This window comes from Alligator mississippiensis, chromosome 5, assembly GCF_030867095.1.
Source record: "Alligator mississippiensis isolate rAllMis1 chromosome 5, rAllMis1, whole genome shotgun sequence".
NCBI lineage: Eukaryota > Metazoa > Chordata > Crocodylia > Alligatoridae > Alligator > Alligator mississippiensis.
Window position 1 is genome coordinate 194,766,139 of NC_081828.1, and position 26,572 is coordinate 194,792,710.

The 26,572-nt window shown below is 39.2% G+C and overlaps 1 protein-coding gene across 14 annotated transcripts in view; it reads right to left on the reverse strand.

The window, feature by feature from the left end:
• PARD3 (par-3 family cell polarity regulator) overlaps window positions 1-26,572 on the reverse strand; it is a 723,581-nt gene that overhangs the window by 626,300 nt on the left and 70,709 nt on the right. For 13 of the 14 annotated variants that reach the window (XM_059729155.1, XM_059729152.1, XM_059729148.1 and 10 more), the window contains exon 2: window positions 16,141-16,242. In XM_059729155.1, coding sequence (XP_059585138.1) covers window positions 16,141-16,242 — 102 coding nt within the window. Of the gene's footprint in view, window positions 1-2,096; window positions 2,366-16,140; window positions 16,243-26,572 lie in introns of those variants that run through there. The other variant, XM_059729147.1, reaches the window with a different exon arrangement.

Genomic DNA, 26,572 nt, shown 5'->3' on the forward strand with positions numbered 1-26,572 from the left:
CTTCATAGCTTGAGCAAACACTGCATGTTTCCAAGGATAATTATATTTAAAGTAACCTAAAACTATTTCAAGATCAATCAAACATGTGTCACTGTACTTCTAAAACAGATGTTTAATCACACACTAGCATTTAATCAAATACTAAACTTCAAATAGGTATGAAGTTCACATAAACCCAACCTCACTCAAATTATGAAACTGTAATGAGTGGCACTAGGAGAACAAAATTAGCCTGTCTAAAATAATGTTTTCACTAATGCTCTCAAAGAAAAAATTGGGCATATTTATAAATGTTTATGAAAATCATCTGTACTATACACTTTTTTTGTACAGTTCATTTTTCATACCACTTTTTTCCAAATATTTTTCATATTTTAGTCTATTACAGGGGGTGGGGAAGGGAAGGTGTGTGTGCAGGAGTGTGCACTTCAGTCAGATAGTCTCATGAACCAGGATCATTCACATCTGGGTAGTTCACAATCCACTTATTTTGCAGCTGGTTGCCAAATCAAAAGGCAAGCGTCTCAGCTAACGCTGAAGTTTTTAACTTCAAAGGTCGCCACTTCTCAGGTTAACTGGAACATGGCTGACACTCCCACAGCTGCAGTCCTACCAGCTGATTGGAGAGGCATCATCCTTTGAAATAAAAGACAGAGCAAACAGCTGGAGCACTTCAGCAGTCCTACACACCTGTTTGCTACTGCTGTATACACAGCACTGGCACATCCTTGTCTTCACAGAGCACTCAGACCTAGTCCTGTGAAAAACCTGGGTTCTACTACGCATACATTTAAGCAAGTACATTGCTGACTTCATAAAAATACAACTAAAATGATAAATATAAAATCACAGGATGAAATCAAAAGTTTCTTGACAAGCTGATGTCTAAACCTGCGTCACTTACTTGTTTCATATGTAAAATCAACACTTCACTACCACGCTGTGAAACTACCATTTAATCACTACAGGCAGTCTTTGAATTACAACATTTTGAGTTACAATGTTTCATACTGACAACATTTATAAATTGACACCCTGTTTCAACTTTCTGATGTCAGTTTCGACTTTGCAACGCTTGATTCAACGCCAGCAAACAAGTTCACTGCATTGTCCATCTCCCTGGAAAACATCTGTCCAAACTTCCTTGGACACTTTCTTTAAGAAAGCAGACAAGACTCCAGAAAAACCTGCAGCCAAGACTCCTGGGAAGACTCCAACCAAGAACCCTTCAAAAGTCCAGCAAGGTCACCTCAAGTAAGTCCTTCCAAATCAATATGATTGCTATTTACAATGTAAACACATTAATGTAGCTATATTACTCATCTATAATTGATTGAGTACAAAATTCTGGGCTATTTTTGGTGAAATAGAGTAACTGGGCCTTGGTTCAGGAACCAATCCCCCATTTATAACATTGTTTCCCATGGGAAAATAAGTTCTGAGTTACAACGTTTTGACTTAAGACGCAGTTTTCAGTAACCAATTGTGCCATAAGTCCGAGGACTGCCTGTACTAGAATGACAGACAAAGGAATGTCAACCTTAGCTCCTTCTTAAAGATTATCAGCTACAGTGCTCTTCTTAAACTGCCGTCTGAACTTAACAACTATTCTTTCCAAAATAGGTGCTGTTACTGACTTGCCTTACCTGTTCTGTGAAAAAACAAAATACTTCAGCCCTTACTGCTACTGGTCTAGTAATTTTCAACCAAGTAAGAAAACTCAAGGAAGCAGTTTTCATATAAATAGAAATACTGATTACCAAACTTTTTAATTTTTTCTGCTTATGCTTCAGACCAGTTTACCAGAGTTGTTCATATGATCATCTTCAAATGTCAAAATTTACAATCTTGGTACTTTACAAGCAAGTGTCATACACATTTTACATTAAAAGAACCCCCATGTCACAAGGATTGGACACTAATAAAAATAGTGAGAAATCATTACAGAAAGTAAAAAAAATGCACACACTGGTGTCAAGTCAATGTATTTTTCCACTGCTTGTTAAATAGTATATCTTGCTGTATTCATTAAAAATGATTAGTTGTATACAAGGGAACTGCATTCAAACAGAAAAGTAAAAACACTGGATACAAACCTGCCTTTCTTGCACTCGCTTTTTCTTAAATTCCAATGTAGCTGACTTGAAGATTAGAGACTTGGACTGTCTCCTGACTTTCACAGAATCTCTCCGGGGGTCATAAGTAAAAGAGGAAGACTTCTTTGTAATTTTTTTTCTAGGTTTGTCTGCCATTTTAATCCACCAAAAAAGCTAACTCCAAGGAAATAGAAACTTCAATACACAGGCATCCAAGAGCCACTTTTGACGTCTTCTGTTGAGGGAAGCCAATACATCAAATAACCAAGAACAACAGAGCCCACATAAAAATAATTTTTCCAACAGATCATCCGGCTGGCAAAAACACAGGTGATCTTCTAATAGGGAATGTCATTAGGAAGCAGGCGTTGATCTTGCCTACTGTATAAACAGAAACAGGCTGTGGCAGTGATGCTGATCTAAAAAAAATGTAGCAACTATCCTGCTGAGCATGCTAAAGGTGAATGAAAGGTAGTTCACTACAAGCTGGTAGGGTGTGGAAGGAAAGCCAGCATCAGCAGGGTGTGGGGATGAACCAGAAAAGTTTGGGTTCAAAGCATCCTTTTAACTGCTTCCTTGCCAGAACTGCTGAGGCAAGAGAAGAAAGGATTCTCAGATTTATGAACTGTGATTTCATTTTCCCCTAAAAGGAGGACCTTTATTCCACAACTTCATTTTAAAAAGGTACTGCTGACCTTGCTTTCAGAAGAAGGGAGCAGGAACCTTGTAAATAAACAACCACTTTAAGATCATGTAATGCCTTCTCTCTTTCTTGCCTTCTCCCACCAGATAGTTTCAGATATTTTCAGCAGGTGGACAGAGTAACCAGTAGTACTGCCCTACTGATTGATAATAAAGGGACTAAAGGCAAGGACAAGAACACTTAACCCCCTACTCAAACCTTATTCTGTACACATGGTAGGCAAGGTAGACTGACTGCAGATTTCTGAAGTAGAAAGCTGTATTCAGCAGGTCACAAAAACATGCTAGATTGGGGAAGAAAGCCTTGCAACAAAAATTGAAGGATGGTTCTACAATAAAATTAAAAAAGTAATGCATAAATTCATTAAAAATAGCTGATGGTGAGGTCTGCCTGCATTAAACCTGCCAGCCATTGACATCTTCCTCATTTTTGAAGCCCAAGCAGAAATAAAGCCAAAGTCAATGCCAATGAATATTTGGAACTAACATCATGCTGCTGAGGATGTAGTTGCAAAGCAACTTTCTGCTGGCATGGATATTTTGCTTGCGCATCTGCATTGGGATAGTGACAATTATAGGGTATGATTTCCCAAGGCTTACTGAGACAGAGCAAATCACAGCCTTAACCCAAAACTGTGCATATATAAAATACACAATTTATGTTGTTAATCAGTCAAACTGTAGTTCACTCCTGCAAAATACTCCAGTCTCCTAACATGCTAGAACTGATTCTAGATAAAGACAAAATACAATTCCCCCCCACAAACTTTTGTACAATTGTCCTTAATGCTTTATACTAGATTCATGGGCTTTCAGTTGTATACAAAAGCAGCCGGAAATAATTTATAGGTGCAATAGCTATCCATTTGTTTAGAAAGGGCTATATAGGCCAAGCGATTTATGTATTAGTCTCATTATCTCTAATCAGGAATATCTGTGGAATTATCATCATGTCTCTTTTAGACCCTACTGGTGTCAAGGTATAAAATAGCTGCAATAATAAATTCTGAATGCTAACACTACTCTCTCTCTCTTTTTTTCAAAGTAAGGATAAAGGTACTTCTGGGATGTAGGATGAATTATAATATTGCAAAATTAAGTTAAAAGCTATCTGAAGGTGGCAAAAATTCATTATTCACAGTGACCCAATTTTGAAATATTTTAATTTTGCCATAGATTTCTGTGGAGAATCTTTTAAAAGGTTGAATTATACAGTGCCATATGTTCAAACAACATTCACATAGTGGTATTGTAGGCATGAGGCAGACTGATAGCACAGAAATAAACTGTCACCACTGACAGTCTGTAAGTGCAAAATCCCTGAAAGCTCCTATGAAGGCATGTTCACCAGAGAGAGAACTATACACCAAAGTCACTAGGAGCCAGATTTTACTTTAGCCACCAGATTAGACACCACAGCTACCCTGTTTTTTAGGTTTTATGGGTGGACCTTTCACTTATTTTGATTAAAGGTGCCTACTTACTGATATATTTTGTAGGGCCCATGCCCTGAAATATTCGCACTTCAGCAGAGAAGTCCTGAACAACTTAGTTTCTGAACATTTCTAGGCAGTACCCTCTAAACTAGAGATAGCAGCAACTATATAAAGCTATAACAATCATTGTTTTTAAAAATCAAGATGATTGTTAAAGGGTAAAAATATTTCCTGGCTTCCTTCAAACATCTGTTCAACAGCTAATAACATCATCGCTACAGTTTTCTGTTAAGTAGGGAAAAAATGAAACCCTTACAATAGCAATGGGAAGATAAGCATGTTATCAATTTGCACTGCAGCAAACTGCCTTCAAATAAGATCTAGAAATGCACAAATAACCATGAAAGCAATTAATTAAAAATGCAATTTAACCTAAATTAAAAAATGATAAAGTGCCTTCACTTGCCCTTAACTAAATTCTCTCTCAGGAGAAACAGAGAGGTTTACATTACTCAGAGACCTACAAGGCCTCCAAATGGTAAATATTCTTTCTGGTCACAATATAAATTAGAGGTTTCCCCATATATTTTGGGACTGAAAAACCCAAAAGCACCCATAGCAATTTCTTTTCCATCTGTTATAGCTAATGTCCCTTGAACTAGCAGGGATTAAAAAGAACGTAAAATACGAGTGAAAGAGTGAAAACTAAACTTAGACCTCCCCTTGTCCTGGCTGTACCATTGTTTTTTTGCTGTCAGTGCCCCCGCCCTCCCCAACAGAATTAATCATTAAACTTTAATGCAAATAAAATCATAATTGAAGGTAGCAGTAAAATCTGCCTTTCCTAGGCGTGTCTAATGTATACTGCAGTCAACAACTAAAGCCAAGCATACTTAACACAGTTTATTTATTCATTTGCATACACAATTAAATATTTAAACTACTACTTATGTGCGGATGCTACTCAACAGGAAAACAGCTTGTTTAAAAGCTGTATTTGTACCATACGATGGACTGTCACTGTATTTAACATTGTACCTCTGGTAAGCACAGAAACTTCCTGAAAGATCAGCAACCTCAATCAGTCTTTGCAGTTTGTTTGAAATGGAAAGTGTTTCATGACTTGCAGCCAGATTTTGTCACCTTTGCAGGGTAGGAAAGTAGTTTAAGTCTGTAAGAGTTAATCTCTGTAGCAAGTTTCAATGGAACTGCCTACACAGTTAAATATTGTTTGCTTCGAGAAAATATGATGGAATTACTACCTTACATTTTATTAAGATAGTATGAAGAGATTTGATCACAAATCTATTTACAGCAAAAGAACATGGTAGACCTTGTGGTCATTTCACATAAGCATGTATACACATTTTTTTTTAAATCTAAACAGACACAAAGGTAACAGGAAAGTAGCTCTGGATACAAAGATTATTGAACAGAAAGTTAACAATGAATCATTCTTAGAAATTTTCTTCTTCTGGTGGTTAGAAAGAGAAAGTGGTAATGAGATCAATAACACTCAGAACAGCAGTAAAAGGAACAAACAAGAGTAAGATTCTGCAAATCAGCATTTCTCAGTGGTAAAAGGGGTCTACAGACCCCTTTCTGTTGGTTTATTCAAATACACATCTCAAGGTTTTTTCACCTCTGAGCTTTGCAACACAGCTGCAAATAGAATCGCAGATCATCCCTATCCAAACCATCCCATACAAATCTTGTTTCACCTAGTACTACTAAAACCACACGTGCCAGCCCTGTCATACAACCTAACTTGCCACAGCTAAAGTAGAGAAACAACAGCAGTCAGCACCTTGTTGGTGCAAGGGTTATCAAAATAGCTTGATGTTCAGGTAAGAAGGCCATGGTCCCCTTTACAGAGGAAGGCAAATGCCTCCAAAGTCCACATCAACCTGATCATGGGGTAAGAGCCTTTTTTTAACCCTAGATATGGCAACCAAAATGAGGGGGGGAGACTTCCTAGCCAGGAACCTCTGGATTTTAGTTTCAGCAGCAGCGCTGGCACACCCCACTCAGAAACCCTGGCTTTGCCTGCAGCCAGCATCCAGTGTTCCTGAGGAAGGTTAATAAAACCCTGACGCAACGCGACGCGACGCAACGCCCCTTCCCAACCCCATGTGACAACTCACAAAGGGCAGAAACATTGTGTAGCATAGGCATAGCCCCCAGACTACTGGAGCTCAACATTTGGCCCTGAGGGCCCAAAGAGTGCTGCAGGTCCAAGTCCCCAAATCAGACTGGGCCCTGGCATGCCAAAAACAAGTCCTGCACTACCTCTGCATGTCAGGATTGGGTCCTGGGGCCCCAGGGCCCTGTATGCCATAAAGGGACACAACACCATCCAAGACCATGTTCTGCAGCCTGCTGCCCTGCCACCAAATCTCTGGATGTGTGAAGAGCTCCACAGATCTGGCCCAGGGGCTGGTGGCTGAGCACCCCGCACTAAATCATCCCTAACTAACACTTACTTATTCAACCTCTTCATGAACATCTCCAAAGAAGGGATACATAAACTTTCCTAGTCAGCCTACTCTACTGCTAAACACTCAACCTTACTTTATCAGAAACATATATGGCAAAAGCTTTTAAAGCAATGACTAACATGTTATATACGTAGCAGGTACTCTTTGAGTCCCATTTCAATTCAGAAAGCATACATAAAACTTCCCTCCTGTTCATTTCCTTTTTTTCTTTTTTTTAAATCACTAAGAGATGCATTTAAGTTGCAGCTGGAAACCAGGAACAAAAATCTCATCTGAGGATTCTCATTATCTGGCACATGCAGGCACAGAAGACTCATTCAAACCAAATGTGGATTTATAAACTAGATTCTCCTCCATGCAATAATTACTAAGCAATGTTAAAATGAGGATCCCTAATAAAAATGCATCCATTTTGCAGTACATTAAAATTACACTAAGATCTCAGAGCTCTCTTCAGTACAGAATTGCTACCACGTTCAAATATCTCACAATCAGAACTGATATAAGGAATGAATGCCTGATATTGCTTAAGAGGCATTTTACTGGCTCAGTTATGAGCAAAAAACAATAAGCTACAAGGTCAGTCCTGTTTTCTTGGAATGCAGGGATGGTGGGTCACAACAGACAACAAAAGAGAAAGAAGGCATTTTACCTGTACAGATAAATAACTACTAAAAATGAAAGTTAAATTCTACTAAGAAGGGGCTTTTGGAAAGTGAGGGGTTGCACAGTTTATAATATTTTTACCGTATCGCAATTCTGAGTTTCAAGCTTAGTAGTAACGTAATTTAATAATCTGAAGAGTTGAATTAAAAATGTTCCTAAGCTTACACTTGAGTTATACACCTTGCTAGTGGCTCAAGGAGTGATCCTTGGGCTAGGACGTCAATATTGTCCAAGTAAAACAGTGATGACCAACATGGGGTACAAACCCTTGAATTCCTATTCAAGCAGAACCCTGACAAAAGGCAGTTCTACTTTGCTCAAGTATGGACTACACAAACAAACCCATACTTGGAAAGAGAACAACATTATTTAGAAGATTTTCGAGCCTCTATCAGCAGATATTCAGAGCACACCACAAAGCAAGGAACTGATCCTCAAAGTCCCCCAAAGTTTCAAAGAATAATCAAACCTAAGTTTACAGAGAAGGAACTGAGGCACAGGGATGAGTCTCAGTTCTGCAATGAAAACTACACTTCGTGGTGCTCTGGCCACAATTAATTTATTACAGGATGAGGCCCATGCAAGTTGCATAAAATCACACAGGAAGGCTGCAAAGCAGGTTTCAGAACTGATCCAACAGGGGGTATACACCCTGAACCCAATCCACTGTCTTATTCATAAAAACAATGACCTTTTATTTTTTTTAAAGGTACCTAAAGATTGACAATTGTAAGAAAGAAAGAAATAGATTACTTCCCAGATGCACTACAATTTCAAGTCCAACAGGAAATTTACTGGAGGAAGTTATAAAGCTAGAGCCTATGGAACAGACCAAAGGTTTAAATGCATACAAAAAGGGCTAGCTAGCCACTCTTCAGTAAGCTGAAGAAAAAGTTTCTAATTTGCCCTCATGTCAGAGAGGCAACTGTTCAGGGCTTACATTATCTCCTGTCAGGCAAGACAGGGCCAGACATTAATTAAGAGACTAAAGAGCCTTTATAGGCCTTTAAAATGGGATGTGTGTAAAATGTTATTTGTTATCTCAGTGGAAATTTCAGCAGCAATTTGATCACTTAACATAGCTCTGTACTATGAATGTTTTATGAACTCCATTTCAACACTGCTCTACCAAAGGAATATCTAATTTTTGCTAACTGTATTTCAGACAAAATGCAAACTGCACAGGCTTCCTCCTAGGAATTTCAGAGCACATGTCTATCACCAATAAGAAGATAGCATCCTGTAGCAGTTAGCAATAGCTGAACCACAGATAACATCAAAAACTGCAAATAAATATGCTGCTGCAGTGACATGCAAATATGGAAATTTAGTCTAGACACTGCCACTTTACTACACAATATTGCTTTACTTTGCATCCCAGCATTTCATGGAACATAAATAAAAGATGAAGAGTTGCACAGGAGTAAAGAGCTGCCTGAGTACTAGGAAATGCTAAGTCAATCAAGACAAAAAAGCATATTCCTTCATTTAGAGAATACTTCCTGCAGACTTATTTTTTCTGCTATAAACATAAACCAAAGATAAGAAATCAACAACAGTTAATCTATACTTGGCTGTGGAGCAGTGCAAGAATCCATGAAAAATGCATGGTTTCATGGACAAGGATAATCAATGCAAAGCTACTTATAAATTCAACAAATTTGAGTAAGCCAACAATCTGAATAATTGCTACTGGTCTCACAACTCCAAAGTATTCCAACTCACAAAGACAGTGTTACCATCCCTCTTATTCTTTCGCTACTCCCCATAATGACTGACAACTTAATGGCAGAGCGTAGCTACTGCATTTACCCTCCCATTGGAGTCAAAGCCTGTAATCTTCACAATGTGCTAGAGCAGCACCAGTCACAGAAGACTGAAATCTCCAAGCCGCCCATCAAACATCAGACTGTGCAGGACTAGAATTATATATTTTTATTTATTTATTTAAAAAAGACAATTTTTAGATTAAGTATGATTCAATCATAATTACTTGTAGGCCTGGATTTGCCAAAGTTTCAGCTCCTATACATACACTTTAAAAATATGGAATTTAAGACAAGGAATTACTTGCACAGTATATTTTTTTTCTTCTTAAAAGCAATTTATGCGTCATGAACAGTGCCAGACTGAAATCCGTGGATAAGTCCTCTTTAGTCATTCAAGTACAGCATGGGCCATAATGACACGGTGCTTCCTGCCTCAATCTGACCAGGAAAAATCAGATGAAGGAAGGATACACACACATATGTATGCACTACAAACTGAACCAAGATCACTGACTACTGCTGCACAACACTGAGATATCAATCCTGCTTGATCCAAAGGCTTTTTTTCTGGTAGCCTATAAATGAAAGGCTCTGCATTTGTGATCTATCCCAATTGTCAGTCCTAAAATCTGTGTTATCCAAATTGAACGTTGCATATACAAATAAGAACCCTTATATCTAACATCTTATATTAGATGATGAAAAAGCGGTTTGGTTGAGTTTGAGAAAGTATTCCCACTTTTACACAGTTAATAACAAAACTACCATTGTGTTAATTTTGCACGAGCACCTCCGGAGGCTAAAGTTTCTTTACAGTTCTCTTTCATCAGGAATGCCTCGACAGAAAACCTGCTAACTCAGTTGGTGACTGACAGTGTGGAAGTTTACTCTACCTTCTAAGACTGGTGCCTGGACACAAACCGTTTTTAAGATTATTTAAAACTAAGACAGAAAGAGTTCTGAGGGGGTGAAAATTTAAAAAGTAGTAAAAGATAGGCTAGTCACAGACAATACCAATCCATTTTATACTGAAAAACATAAATGCTCCTTACGTTATTTCAAGCAGTGCTACCATACACAGAAAAAAAAAATCAGTTTCTTAAACTTTACAGTAACAAGCATGCTTATCTTTGGTATTTGAACTGAATACCTCTAGTATTAAAGCAATGTTATTTCTTGCAGCAAAAAGTTTTGTTTTTTTTTAAATAGAAAGTAACGAAAAATGTTTCCCATTAGAATTTATAAAATACAGATATCTATTTTATGAATGCACCATGAAAATATTTCTACTGAAAAATTAATCCATAGTGCACTCCAGATAAAGTCCCAATTGTAAATGACATAAAACAGCTATTCATAGTATAATCAAAAACATTTTATTACATTTTATAAAATTAATAAAAGTTTTGATCTAATGAAGGAATAATACTATGAGGAACACTATTTAAATAGTATTTTAAAAAAATCCAGGGTTCAACTAGTTGGATCGCTTGAATGGCTAAATACTTTAGTGCCTTCTTCCTCACAGATGATTAACAGTCAGAAAGAGGCTTTTCAGTAAAAATTAAAAACCTGTAAGAAATCTAAAAGACCCATACTGTGTACAGAAATTATTTTATCAGTTTCTAATTACATGCCATTACAGGATTATAAATTTAGTGTGTAAAGTTTCCCCACCTGCTAGTATAAACAGCTACATAAAAACTGCCAACGTTACATTTCCTCATAAGGTGATGCAGTTTAATACAAACATTATAACAACATGCTGGGTAAGTTATTTATGCAAAATTCTTCTTTTTCCTTACATGCAGGGCTACCCGTAACATGTCAAGTCACTCCAGGGAATAAACCTATTCATAGCTACTCACCTATCCTATTTTTTAGGGTACAAATGAATCTAGGGATAAGGACAGGTGGAAGGTAAATCAAAATAGTCTTAGCACACTGTGAGGAATCCACTTCTAAGCACTTGGAGAAGAAGGGGGATTAGGAATAGTCAGCATGGATTCACCATGTAAAAGTCACGCCTGACCAATCTGAACGCATTCTACGATGAGATGACGGGTTCTTTGAATGCAGGGAGAGCAGCGGATGTGGTGTACCTTGACTTTAGCAAGGCTTTTGATTTGGTCTCCCACAACATTCTTGCCAAGAAGCTAAGGAAGGAAGTACAGGTCAGATGAATGGACTACAAGGGTGGATAGAAAACTGGCTGGATCGTCAGGCTCAAAGGGTAGTAATCAATGGCTTGATGTCTAGGTTGGCAGCTGGTATCAAGTGGAGTACTCCAGGGATTGGTCCTGGGGCTGGTTTTGTTCAGTATGTTCCCGGTCGCTGGTGAAAATAAAATGGAATGCATCCTCAGCAAATTTGCAGCTGACACCAGGCTGGGGTGAAGAGTACATATGCTGGAGGGTAGGGCTAGGATTCAGAAAGACCTCAATCAATTTGGGGACTGAACCAAAAAAAAATAATCTCACGAGGTTCAACTAGGACAAGTGCAAAGTCCTGCACTCAGGACAGAACAATCCCATGCACTAGTACAGGCTGCAGATCAACTCGACAAGCAGCAGCTCCACAGGAAAGGACCTGGTGGTTATAGCAGATAATAAGCTGAATATAAGCCAACAGTGTGGCCTTGTTGAAAAGAAGGCTAAAGGCATACTAGGCTGCATAAGTAGAAGCAAAGCCAGTAGATCGAGGGAAGTCATGATTTCTACCAGACACTAGTGAGGTCTCATCTGGAGTACTCTGTCCAGGTTTCCCCCCCACCCCACCCCCAGAAAGGATGCAAACAAAATCAGAGAGTCCAGCACAAGGCAATGAAAATGGTGAGGGGGCTGGGGCACATGACTGATGTGAAGAGGCTTAGGGAACTGGGCTTATTTACTCTGGAGAAGAAAAGACCGATGAGATTTAATAGAAGCCTTCAGCTACTTGAAGGGTGGGTCCAAAGAGGATGGAGCTAGACTAGGGGCAAGCAACGGCCAGCACAGGTGCCAGAGTGTGGCACTCAAAGCCATTTTGCTTGGCAAATACACTTTGGGGCAGATAGCAGGGAAGGGGCCAGGGTTGCACTGCCACAACAAGGATAAGGTGCCGCATGGCTCCCCTGCCATATGGCGCTGACACACTGATGTCTTACACATTGGGGTTGCAGGTGTTTTTGGCACTCTGCCCAAAACATTGCCAACCCCTGAGTTAGGCTGCTATCAGTGGTGGCAGATGACAGAACAAGAAACAATGTTCTCAATTTGCAACAAGGGAAGTTTAGGTTAGATATTAGGGGGAAAAAAACCTCTCATGAGGACGGTAATAAAGCACGACAACAGGTTACCCAGAGAGGTTGCAGAATCTCTATCGTTGGAGGTTAAGATCTGGCTAGACAAAGCCTTGAGTGGGATGATCTAATTGGGGATGTTCCTATTTTGGGCAGGGTGTTTTACTAGATCAGGGTTTCCCAACCTTTTTAGTTCGCGGACTGGAAGTGGCTGCGGACTGCTGAGGACCGGAAGTGACCTGCATACTGCGGAGCAGCAGCCAACCCTTTTTTATATTAAACATAAAAAAGGGTTGGCTAACGCTCCTCAGTATGCCGGTCATTTCCAGACTTCTGGTCTAGCAGCCAACCCTCCTGTGGACTGTCAGCCAACCCAGTTGGGACCTCCGGACTAGATGACCTCCTATGATCCCTTCCAACCCTAATTTTTTGTGATTCTATGATTGTAACGGAGATGGGACCATCACAAAGATGCTCTTGTTGTTCCACCCATAACAGCTGTCGTCCATAATAGGGCTGCCAAACATATGGCCCACAGGTCACCGAGCCAGGTCATCTGGCCCATAAACTCTTGCCCTGACTACTGGTATGATACAAAAGGTTCCTGCAGCGGCACCCAAGTTCCTGAGTGAGACTTATGGTGCTGAAGCTTGAGCACCAGCATGGCTTATTCCCGCGGTGGCAGCCAAGCACTCACAGTGCCAGGCTTCTTCCCCATGTTGGGCCTCTATCACTGCAGCTGTCACCCAAGGCTTAGCTGCTGCCACAGGAAGCAGCCATGGTGCTCCTAGAGATCCAGTGCTATAGCTCTTGCCCAGTCAGTTGGCTGTAGCAGCAGAAAGAAGCTGCAGTACTGATGGTGCTCTTGCTGGCTTGGCTGACAAGTATGCTAGTAAAAAAACTGGCATGCTGGCATCCAATAGGACTGTGGAAATCAGCCCACAATTGGGATTCCTTCCAGAGTAGCAACCAAGCCACCTGGGATATGGGATGCTGGTCCGATTCCTTCTGCATGTGCTGGATGGTGGGGAGGGTGGAGAGGAAGAAGGAAGGGAAGAAGAGGAGGGCAACCAGTCCAACACCATTCATCAAGCCCATGGGGCCAGATGAGTTTGATACCTGCTGGTCTATAAGGATCTTTGTGTGCGTTTAGAGGACAGAACATTTTCTTCATGCAGACCCTGATACAAAAGCAAGTGTTCTTCATACTACTCCTCAAGTTGGTCATTTCATTAATGTAGCTGCTCTGAAGAACACAAAATTTGTTTGCAATGAAGGCACTAGATGAATACAGACATCTTTAAATCATTAAAGTTACTTAATGTCTGTCAGATATTAGTCTTCATAAAAAGGATAATTTATATGTAGATACATTATTTAATATTATATTCTTAATAAATCAAAGCAAATAATCAGGTACTGAACAAGTAGGATTTTGTTTCTCGACTCTACTCTCCTTTGGTTTATCTTAGAATTTTTCCCTTGAAAATGAATGCAAAGGTGATGGGACCTATAAAGGTCAAGGTATTCTTGCTCCAGTTCAATAAAACATGCAAATAAGCACTAAAAACAATCTCATGTACTACAATAGTAATTTAAGAATACATGCTTTTTAATTTTTATTTAAGTGTATATGCTTTACTTTAGAAACAGTGTAAGAGTGGTATAGCCAGGATGGTGCAGAAATTATGCAAGGCAAGGATTACTTAGGGCAATTTATTTTATTGAACCAACTATGCTGTTGAAATAAAAGTTAGGCTTTCAAATGCAAGACATTTCTTCCTCAGGTCTGTATAACACAAACTGTATAACATTTTAACATTAAGCTTAGTCACTCAAAAAATTAAAGTTATAGATGTAACCGTCTCACTGGCTGAAGGGCCAACAACATTCAGCACCCTGGAGTTTGACTGTTTGAAGTTTCTATTCTAAAGAAACTAGAAACAAAAGTAAATGGAATTCGAAAGGTCAGCAGTATTCAAAGTGGCTGTAAAGAAATCAAACCATATGCAACTGGAAAAGTGACTAGAGACTGAGGTACTTGAATCAAAAAGGAAGATCAAGTAAGAATGATTAATTCAGGGTTTAAAAATCAGAACAGTGTAATATATGCCTCTGTTGTACTTTTCCCCATCAACATCCCAAGGCCTTTTAAAGAAAATGCTTAAGTGATAAATGCAGTCAGTAGAAATTCAAGGTACATATATCAGCTTCTAAGATCAAAGAGGAAACAAGTTTGGCAGACAAACAGAAATAAGCGATGTTGTCCAACAAGCACTGTCTCACTTAGGCAGAAAAACAAATCTGGTTGCAGTCATGACTTTGCTGATTTCAGTGGTGGAGTTATCATCTGTTAGTCATGCATAAAAAAAACACCCACGGAGTTTCAGTATAAAGAACTACCCTATTTCAAGCCTTCAAGCAAAGGCCAAGAAAGAAACTTCTCAATTACAAAAGGTTAGTGCCTCCCTTTGGGAAGGAAGGCCTCAAATTGTACTCGGGTCATGTACTTTTAACATAAAACTAAAGTCGCTGGTAAGCTTTTCAGTCTAAACTCATAAGTAGCAGTTATAATTAACTCTGAATACATACATTCTTACGTAGTCTCCAATTTTATTGAAATCTTAACTGGGCACTATTCTTAGAGAGGAGATTCCTGACAACAAGATACTGTATATATCTCGAGTAATCTTAGCATTGCAGACAGAGAGGAGTCTCCACACTCTATGGATTCCCTGAACAACTTATTTTTAAAGCCTCACTACAGGAGTTCAAGTAGTACTGCCAATTCAACTTTGTCCCAAGGGAAATAAGAAATAAACACTGTAGTCTTCCCAACACTTAAGAGTGAACCTCAGAAGAAACAACAAGGAGTTTTGAGATTGACTATTGCTACTCAGGGGCAAATCCAGGTCATGGGCTTAAGCAGTATAGGGCCCAAAGAAGCTTAAGGTTTTGTTAGAACTACAACAGCTTCAGCAAGAACTGCTAGGTGCACAGCCTGGTAGAGAAATGTGAACATTTAGTCTGTTATATAAAACTTCTACATTTTACCTAATTATTTTATACAATATGTGATTCGGGACCATATGACTATAACCATCAACCCAAACCAAAACCTGCTACTCAACTGAAACGTAACTTATCTGATAACAAAACAAATCTGCATTACATGTCCAAGTTGTTTGAAAACGGTGCTGAAGATACACATTTAGAATCCATACAAGTGGCTGGGTACTTTCAAAAGTGCTGAATATTCATCAGTTCCCAATGCAATTTTTTTTAAAGAATCAATTGATACTTAGCTGTTTTCAAAGACAGGCTACTTATTAGCCCGTCTAAATAGGAAGCTAGGATCTGAACTTTAAGCCACATTTCTTGAAATCTTAACATGCACTTTTTAAGCTTTTTCCAACTTCTCTTTTCAACTTGTTTTATATTCTACCGTGTTAAAAACTGTCAAAACTGAGAAAACCAAATTCTCATTTTAAACAAGTATTTTCTAGTACAGTTCCAGCTAAAATTCACTGAAGGATTTTTGCATTCTTATGAAAGAGGCCCATATTACAAAACTCAGAAAAATTACTTCTATATTGTTCAACTCCCACCTTCTGCCACCCTATCTTCTGCATCTGTGTGAGAAATATGAAATAGTGTGCTCCTTCAATGTCTTCCCTTTTAGTCTGTACTCACTCTGTCTTTGTCATCAGCTACATCACAAAGCGTGTCATCAAGGTCTAGGATTCCTCCATCACCATGCTCTAGTCGATGTACTTGTATCCAATAGTTTGGATCCTGCAGGAAGGAAAGAAAACCATTAGAAAATGTCACACACGCTGATGAAAGGCTATTTCCCAAGCTATTTTCCATTTCAGTTAAATTCTTACATACAAACCTCTGACCTTCTTTTCAACGTCAGTGAATTATAAAAAAGGCCAAAGCCTCCATTAGTCATATTTGAGTATATTGATCCTCTTTCCTATCATCAAGAGTTAGGGGAGCAATATTATTTCCGGTTTTATTACTATTACTTACGCAACAAAAGTTTCTAGCACATCTTAGACTGATGTAGCTCAGGTACAGGCATAGAATAGGCATAACATACACAGAACAGTCCAACTATGTTAAGATATAAGCTACAGGATATATCTTAATATTGTAAAGCTACAAGTTCTCCAATATGGTTCTTTCTAGTGACATTGCTATGTGAGATCTAGAAGTTTCACATGGTATGCCTTCTGTGTTTTGAGTGAATGACATGACTTACACACACACACACAAAGAAAGACAGACATCCACAGCCTCCCAGCACTCCCATACAGAAAAAGCAAACCCTTTTACTAGAATAAACTTTCATGCACAGAAGCAAAGCCCTTTTAATTGCAGCTTTCTGCTGAATTCAGTCTGACTTACTGCATTTGTTATTCCTAAAAGGAATTTCATCTGCAGTAAGAAAACTGTATTATGACCACAGAGGCCTGGACACAAAATTATATATAACCTTTTCACCCCAGCTACCCAACCTCTATAAAGAGTAATAAGAATGAAACAGAGCTGGTTAGTGTGTAACATTAACACAAATTTAGTATATTTCATATGAAAGGCACAATTTTCAGAATGAACTGTAATTTTGGATGCCTAAGTTTTGGGAGCTCAACTTGCAGCACCTTGAAGGGCCCAATTTTCAGAAAACAAATGATCATCAGCCCTCTAAAAAAAGAACAAACCACAAACATTTGGCCATTTCATATCTCTACTTAGGATTTAGAGATTTGTTCATAAAATACTTAGCTTTTTCCTACACTTTAAACATTCAGGTTTTAATAAAGGACTAGTGGTTTTTGTTTTGATTTGTTTTTGTGGATTCCCTGATCTTTTTGAAACCTATTCTACATTAGATCAATTCTATTAATTTAGATTTTTTAATACAGCCTCTCAGCAATTTTCTAACTCTGAGCCTCCAGTTCACATCTACTCAGTATAAGACTTGATCTAATTGCAAGCTCTAAGGTCACGTACAGATATTACACGTACATTGGTATAAATGATTGAAAACCAGGCTGTATCTGTAACCGAACAGTTCAGCACTCACACACAGACTGGCTTAAAAATGGCAGTACCCAGTCCAAGATAGATCTGGATTGACATGGTATGAGACTTAAGCAATTTAGGTTAGGCCGGTTTATCGTGCCTGTGCCAGGCATGGGGGAGCAGTCCCCCTTCCTCCTGTTGCTTGGTCACACAGAGACAGACTCCAGTACTCCTCCTCCTCCTCCCCCCGCCCCACCGCCACACACCTGGCTTCAGCTGACAGAGCAGCCAGCACTGGAGGGATGAGAGGCATTCGGCTGTGTTTGGGACTCTCCAGGAGCCCAGGGAGCCAGCAGGGCACATTGGGAGGCATGCTAGAGTGCCTTCAATCTGCTGGGCTCAGCCTGCAAAGGCAGCCCGTGTGCCCCCACCCCCAAAGGTGGACTATTTGTTCTGTTCACTCCTGCTCTGACCTAGGGTGCTTAGAGTAAAGCATGCAAACTTAGATCACTTCTGCCTCAAGCTTTTTGAACGTCTGTACCTGGCCTAAGACTTCAACTGTCTGAGTTGCATTTTGTCCAGTGTCAAAGTCACTGTTGTTACTTAAACAAAACAAACAATTACATTCCTAAACAGTTCATCAGAAACCTGTGACACATGGATCAGACATCACGTGTATGTACTGCCTGGTTTGACTGTATTACTAATTTGAAACAGGAATGTTTTGAAAGGAGCCTCTTTTTCAAAGCAATTCTTGGCATAGGTGTGGTTTCAACAGGGCTTACCCATAGCCAAAGTAGTGCCATTTACATCTGCATTTTAAAAAGGTGCAACTATGAAACACCATTAACTCAATTTAACTCATCTATTAAAATATTACCAAGTTAAGTTTTTACAAGTCAAGGTAAGATGAGGGCAAGGGGGAGGAGGGGGAGAAAAGAGTCAAGGCTTGCCAGATATCACCAAGAAAGAGCACAAAGCCAAAAAAAACCAAAAATCACAGGAAATGGGTGTGGTGTATGTGCAGGTTGAATTCTTAAAGAAAGGGTTCGCATTTCATTTTAATATATGAAGGAATGTTACAGAGGCGGCAGGAATGCCATTTTCACTGGTAACTCCCCAAATTACCATTTTGGGGGCAAAACTACTGGTAATTGTTTTGTTATGAAGTAAAGAGAAAAAAAAAATCCTATAAGCATTTTTTTTAATTGAAGACACTCTGCTTTTACTCCCTCACTCCATTTCTCTCCTTTTGATGCCATGTATGGGTTTGCATCTTTTTCCTCTCTGGGTCTCCATTTCTCCAATCCATTTTCCCCAAGCACTGTACCCATCCCTTATTTCCCATCTTTTACCATTTCAAAAGCCTAAAAAGTCCCTTATTATGTTGACTTAGGTTTTCACTATCAGAAAAAAGTACCCAGATACAATTATGTACATCAGTGGTGCTCAACCTCCAGCTGTGGGTCAGATACAGCCCATGGAGTCAGGTAATCCAGCCACAGGTATGAACACAGGTCTGGAAGTAGGCTGCCACTTCTCCCCTACCACCATATTTCCAAGCCCCATAAAGACTGGATCATGCCCTGTGGTGGTAGCGGGGCCCGATGCAGCCACACAGCAACAGCTTAGCCAGGGCCCATCCCTGCATGGCTACATCAAGCCCCACTAGGACATTTCTGAGCCCATGGATGAAAATCAAGCCTGTGGATGGACCCATCATCAATGATCCAGCCTGTATGCCAAAAAGGTTGGGCACAACCGATGTACATGTATGTATACAGAGACCTAATTTACTGGGCTGATTTTTAAATTTAGTTTTACATAGATTAGATTGAGTGAAATTTTCTATGTTAGGATTATGTGTCTCTTGCTTGCAAAAGTAGGGGGAAAAGAGTCTCATTCCTACTTAAGTTTTCCATATATCAAAAATGTAATATTAAAAAAAAAAAACTTAAGCTAAATCAAGTTAGTTTAAAATTATTCTCAAAGTAAACTTATCCTTCTACGACCAGGTAACTCATCACCTGGATAAGAGATGAGGTCAACATTGTATACCTAGACTTCCAAAAGGCCTTTGGTCTGGTATCCTAAGATGTTCTCACGGGAAAATGGGAGGATTGCGGGTTTAACTGCTCGACACTTAGGTGGGTAGGAAGCTGGCTGCAGGATAGGACCCAGAGAGTACTAATGAATGGATCTGTGTCATCCTGGCAAGTGGCCAATGGTGTCCCTCGGGTCAGTGCTTGGTCCAGTGCTTTTCAACATCTTTATCAATGATTTGGATGTGGGGGTGAAGAGCTCACTCAACAAGTTTGCGGATGACACCAAGTTATGGGGGAGCGTGGTCACACTTGAAAAGAGGCTGCGGATACCGGCAGGCCTAGACAGGCTGGCAAGTTGGGCAGATCAGAACAAAATGAAGTTCAACATTAAGAAGTGCTCCATCTGGGGACAAACAATCCCCAACGTACTTACCAGCTCAATGGCACCAAACTAACTAGCACCATTTCTGAAAGGGACCTGGGGGTAATAATAGACCATAACGTAAACATGAGCCAGAAGTGCGATGCTGTAGCCAGCAGAGCAAACAATACTCTGGCATGCATCAACCAAAACCAAGGAAGTGATTCTTCTGCTTTACTCAGCATTGGTGAGACCGCAGCTCGAGTACTGCATCCAGTTCTGGGTGCTGCACTTCAACAAGGACTTGGAAAAGCTTAAGAGTCCAGAGAAGAGCCACCAATATGATCAGAGACTTGCAAGGCAAGTCCTACAAGGAAAGGCTGAGGGACTTGGGTCTCTGCATCCTAAAAAAAAATAGAAGGCTGAGAGGGGACTTGTTATCAGTTTACCGCTACATCAGGGGAGTACATCAAGGGCTCAGCCGGTGAACAACTGTTCAACCAGGACACCCTTGGGGAAAACCAGGATTAATGGCCACAAACTCCTGGAAGACCGTTTCAGGCTTAACACTAGGAAAAACTTCTTCACAGTCAGGGTGTCCAGACTGTGGAATAAACTCCCCCCAGTGGTGGCGCAATCACCTACCCTGGAAATCTTCAAGAGCAGACTGGACAGTCACCTCATTGGGGTCACCTGACCTCAGTTGTCTTTCCTGCCTAGTGCAGTGGGGCTGGACCCAATGATCTTGTGCGGTCCCTTCCAGCCCCCTAACAATCTATGATCTAAAATATTCCTCAAGCTCCTATTGGAGCTTTTTTGCCACATCTTCAGATATCACATCACTGTACCTAACAACCAATAATCATACACTAACCTATTGTTTAAACATAAGTATTTAATGTTTCACTAATATTTACAGAAAAGACTGGGCAGAACTGCTACTTCTTAAATGGAACCCCAAAGCTCCTCATCTGACAAACCCTAGAACAAAGTCCAATGAAAATACACCTTTGTGAATCCTACTTTCAAACCAACAGAGAACAATAGGAAATACTTAACTTTCGCACCCTCAGCTCCACTACAAAAAGCAGCTGTACCTCCTGGTATGAATGGACCACTGAAACGTCATCAGTTAAAAACAGCTGGGCTCAACAGAATTGACATCTAGCAGAAAGTCTACGCTTTAAAAATTCTGCTGTTATTACAGTAACTAATTACCTTGAGTTATGTTTTCCCAATACTAGAAGGTAGAGACCTGGTTTGGAAGAAAAAAAAAAACAACCAACCAACCAACCAACCAACAGGAGGTACATCCTGGTTCTTCAGCCACATCCTCTGAACCCTAACTGTTCTTAGCTCAATGGACTTTACCCATGATACTTTGTCCCTATAGAATAGAGAAAGATTACAGACAAGGAACAGATTTCTTTTTTTAAAAGTTCAATGACTGGCCAAGACCACAAAGTTAACATCCGAACTGAAATCAGAACTCATATATTCCTGGGTATTTACCTCTCATTTAGACCATGAGCAGGCTAAATTTCCACTCAGTGCATAAAGGGCAAGACAGCGAACAAGATTACAGGATCAATACTGGAAATTCCAGCTTCCAAAGCACAATTACTGCAATTATACCACATTACATGTATAATCAACTGTCAAAATAAGTGTAGATACAAGCTGTACTATTCCTCCATTTGCAAAAGATTTCATTTTAAAAGATTATCCCTCTTTTACTTTACAAGCTGAATCTGAGTTGGCTCTTCCTGTTTGACAAGACACTGACAAAACAATAAGTCAACAAGACCAGACATGAAATACATTAAACTAATTTGGCAAGAGTTTACCTAGGCAGCATTTGGGAAAGTAAATAGGGAACAACATTAAGCCTTTTAATTAAAGCTTCCTCCATACCATGTGGAAATCATCATTTCTTGAATCCTCTTTGCTTTGTGCAATTAGTACCTGATTCAAAATTATTTACATACATTTTGAGCAGTGGAAAAAAAACCAAAAAAAATTGCTCCTAGAGAAGGAATCCAAGAACTATGGACTTTGTGAGTCACTGAAATCATGACCTAACACTGGGTCCAAATTTTGGAAACAATCTCTACACCAACTACTAAAACCAAAACATTTACACCTTGGCAATGCTCATCTTTGATTCAAAATTTCTGATTCAATAACCATACTGCACTAGAAAGCCCATCTATTTGAGTTGCACTCAAGTGTAATCGCACTGACACAGCCAGATAACATGATATCTACCCCTATTGTTCCACGGCTTGACCCATTATGTATTCCATCACAGCTAAAGAACACCACTCAACATATTAGTAATAATGTCGTCAAAATTACCATTTACAACATTATTTTAGCTTAGATCAAACATTTACTGAATCATAACCCAGTCATCAGGAATAAGTTAGTTTCCTTCTCACGCAGCCAACAAATCTGATATTCAAAGTGCGTTATATACCATCGGGCATTTAGGTTGCAGCTAAAATAAGAGATTGTCTAATGCAATACCTTAAAATAAAAAAATTTCCAATTTGAGATTACTCCATAAATGGCCCTTGGAGCTACAGTCAACTCAGCCCATGTGGAAAAGGTACTTTTGGTAATGTTTACTCAGCAAGTTAGTGTTCCACTATGGATTTTCCTATTACAAAGATAAAGTTAACACTTCAATAAAAAAATCCTCAAGGTGGCCCCATTTTGAACTCATGCATACAAATGTCTCGGTATCAACCTTTCATGTTATCCCCATCTTATAAAAGTAAATCCTTAAAACCCTTAGGATAGCGAGCTGTCCTACTGCAACACCTAGGCCCATTTTTGAGAGGAAGCAGACATCAAAGACGCAAATGCACTCAATCTTTTAGGAAATTACTCTTTTTTTTAAGGGTTTTAAAAACAAAGAAGTAAATATATTTTTTTTTTATTTTTTTAAGTTCAGAAGTTCTCTCTGAAAGTACATTATTTGAATAAAAATCCAACATTCAAAAACAACAGGTCTGGTATATATTTATCTTTTACTCGTATGGTTACCAGGAAAGATGACATTTAAGTGACAGTTTAAGCATTCTTCAAGTGACAACATGGTAACAAAATGAAGCCACACTAATAAAATCTCACTCTTGTTAATGTTAAAGTCTCAGAGTTTAACAAAGTGATTCTCAACTGGGGTGACTTCACATCCTGTCACAGGTGATATGGGGTGCCAACAATATCAGTGCCATTAGGTATGCAAACTTGATTGACAAGATAAACCCAGGGATTTCAAATAGGAATCCAGTGTCAAAAAACATTTTGACCTGCCATGGCTTTTCTGAATTCTCTGAAACACGAATTGCTTTAAGTTTCTGTAGTCATAAAATGAGTAAAAACTAAAAGCTGGCATTTTCCTAAGGATGCCTCAAGTCTTAAAACAGGTTGAAAACCACTCATTTAATGATTTTAGGTTTTCAATGCAAGGTATCAAGTTTTACTATATTCAAGCAAATGGTTAATTACATCATCCTACAATAATTTAGTTCTTTTGGGAAGGGTAAACTAGTAAAGCAAGGTGCAATTAAAAGCTACATGGGTGTTTGTATCATTCATACATACAACAAGCAGAACTGGCAAGATCAGTTTGCTCAACACAAGGGTAGAGACTATCAGCGCTAACTTGATAGTCAATGCAATATGTTCACTTAATCACTGCATCACACTCCTCAAGTCTGAGCAAGTCAGATCTTCTGTTTCCTGTGTACAATACCTAGTTAGCTCTTCATTTGAATCTGCTCATAAATTTGCATAAAATTTAAAGTTTATAACTTGTAAAAACTGCATTGTTCACCTTGGAGTTCCCTGTAAAAAAAGATAAATATTTGTTAACTGAACAGAAAGTGGAAGTAAGAACTTCTTGTCTAACAAAGCTAGTAAGAATACCCATTCATTCTTTAATGCACCAGGACCAAGTAAAAAAATAAAACAAAACATAACATCCAAGATAAGCTTTTAAAAAGTGCCTTAAGTAATTTTACTCTACATTCTGTAGTTATTTTACCACTAATGACTGCAATCTCTCAAATAATATAAACAAGGGCCATGTGTGGAGAAAAGAAACCTAGGCAACAGTAATAAAAATTAGTGTATGCTACTGCTAATGGCATGGAAGAGTTCCTACTCTTTCACTTCTAAATATTTGCTTCAGTTTTTATAAGCAGCTCCTTTCTGGAGGAGTACAAAGGCATTTCTGTTCCATGAGAAAATAAAGCTGCTTGTCCTATGGCTCAACCTTTTTGGACTTGAGGCACCCCTCCATAACATTTGTGAACTCAATGGCACCCAGTTTAAAAGACTACTGTATTTATTACAGTGTTTACCTCCTTGCAGAGAGGCCAGATAGTAAGGATACAGAACTGTCCAGGCAGAAACAAGCCTGAGCCTCTCTCAGACCTCGTATCACCTTTTAAAGATCTTGCGGCACTGCAGGGTACCCTGGCACCCTGGTTGAGAATCACTGCCCTAAGGAAAGTTTTACTCGAGAGATCTGCACAACTCCCCTAGGCAGGAAAAGACTATATTCCAATAGGGGAAAAATAATTTGAAAGTTTCCTAAAACTTCCCACCTCAAAATATTTTATTTTCTGGTGTTCATACCATCTATTATTTATAAAAAATAAAGGCTTCTTGTTCCCTTTAGCAACCAATTAAGTTCTCCTGTGGTGCCCACTTTGGCAGCAGCTGATCTGCCATGGCATAGGGAAAATGTCCCAAAATATATGCAGACATACTCCGAAGTAGATCTGGGTAACAACTACAGCAGAGTATTTTGTCAAGGATGCCTGTGAAGTGGCCAGCAGAGAGCACTATTTGAACAGTAAGATAGTCAAGTCTCACTCCACAAAGAAATTCCATTGCTTCTTAGACCATAACCACCCAGAATGACAGTCTCCTCAACCTCAAGCCAGTGTGTGGCCATTACGTGTCTTAGCTTGCCTGCAGAAGCAAAGCAAACCACATTCTTCTAAAATACACTATGTTGACCCCTTACATTTGAGCAATGTCCATTAAATGCAGCTCCAGGCCCAGACTTTCAAAGGTAACCTTTAATGTGGACACCTGATTGTCCAGGGGAGCGAGAATCTCGTTTCTCAAATGTAAAATAATGAAGCTTCTCAACGTACCTGAAAAATGAAGCCGAAAATTCTAAAATTGCAGGCACTGAAAATTAGACATCACTTACCAAAATGTAATCCTTACAATTGGACTCATCAAGGTTGCTTTAAGAGCGAGAATTTTTAAAGCTAAAATCATGTTATCAGATAACTACTATAAAATTATTTAGGTATACATTTCTGTTCTTCTTAGGCACAAGACAGACACAACTTGAAACAAGCTTGTTCTAGAAGTTTCTGGTCTCCAATTCCACTACGGATTGTATTTACCAGTTGAGAAGGACTGCCATGTAAAGCAAGCACATATTTCTTTTTTTCAATAGAAACTTAAAAAAAAAAAATCATTTGGAACATACCAGCACAGCATATACTGTGCTTGTATCTGCCTGCCTCCAGCACATTTTCACAATATAGAAATCTTATATGGCAAAAGTGCATACATCAAAAATCATACTAAATAATCAGGCTGAGGTTTGTACTGAAACTGTCTGTTCAACAACAAAACACAGAAGGCACTGGAAAAATATTGACACAAACTGAAAGTAAAATAATGGATAATAAAAAAATACCATAATATGTCTGAAAAATTGCAAAGGAGTTCATTCATTTCCCTTTCTACCTCTCTACTGCAGGAGGGAACCATCAAAACAACCTTTCAGGTGCCAAAGAATAGCAGTGAACAGCTTTTAATATAAGCCGGATTCCAATTATGTTCCACAGCCTAAAAAAACGTAGCAAGAGAAAATTTCTATGGTTTGAATTACATCTCATTCACATCACATATCTGTTGGAATTCCAAATACAAAGACCTACTGTGCAACACATTTCAGCAGCAAGAAGAGAAAGGGTTTTAAAGACAAAAGAGATGTACAAATATATGTGAACGGTGAATCATGGCCAAGCAGGCAGCAATATTAGGTTTCAACATAAGCACCCACTATTTCTAGGGACCAAAATTTGCAAGTGTTGAATCCCAATGGGAGAAAGACCTGCAGCATATCCCAAAATATCTATTTTCAACTAGTAGGGAAATGGAGCACACAACACAATCACCAGTATCAAGGTAACAAAGGGGACTTGATCAGGGTGGGAGGTCACCCCTCGCTTACTGTCCACTTTCACACCAATTCTAACCATAATCCTTCACATCCATCCCACCACCCAGTCCTAGCTCCTTGATCCATCTGGAACAGCTGGCTCCAGAGCAAGGGAAACTAAACCTTCAGGAAAACATGAAACAACTTCTCATACCTCAGAGCTGCGTGCTACACAGAAGGACAAGGAAAAAGAAAAAAGACTTTCCTACCCCAATGGCAGCTGCCCTTCTCCACCTTGTTTGATCTTCAAACTACAAAATATTATGAAGTGACTCTCTGCATTTAGGAAGACAGTGGATTGACAAATGACTTTTTACGCATTTCTGTGCTTTGGACTTGATCTCACAAGGTCTCTTCCAGCCCCTAATGTCTATGAAAAGCAATACCTGAAATGACGCTGTGTTCAGTGCAGCATTCTCTCTC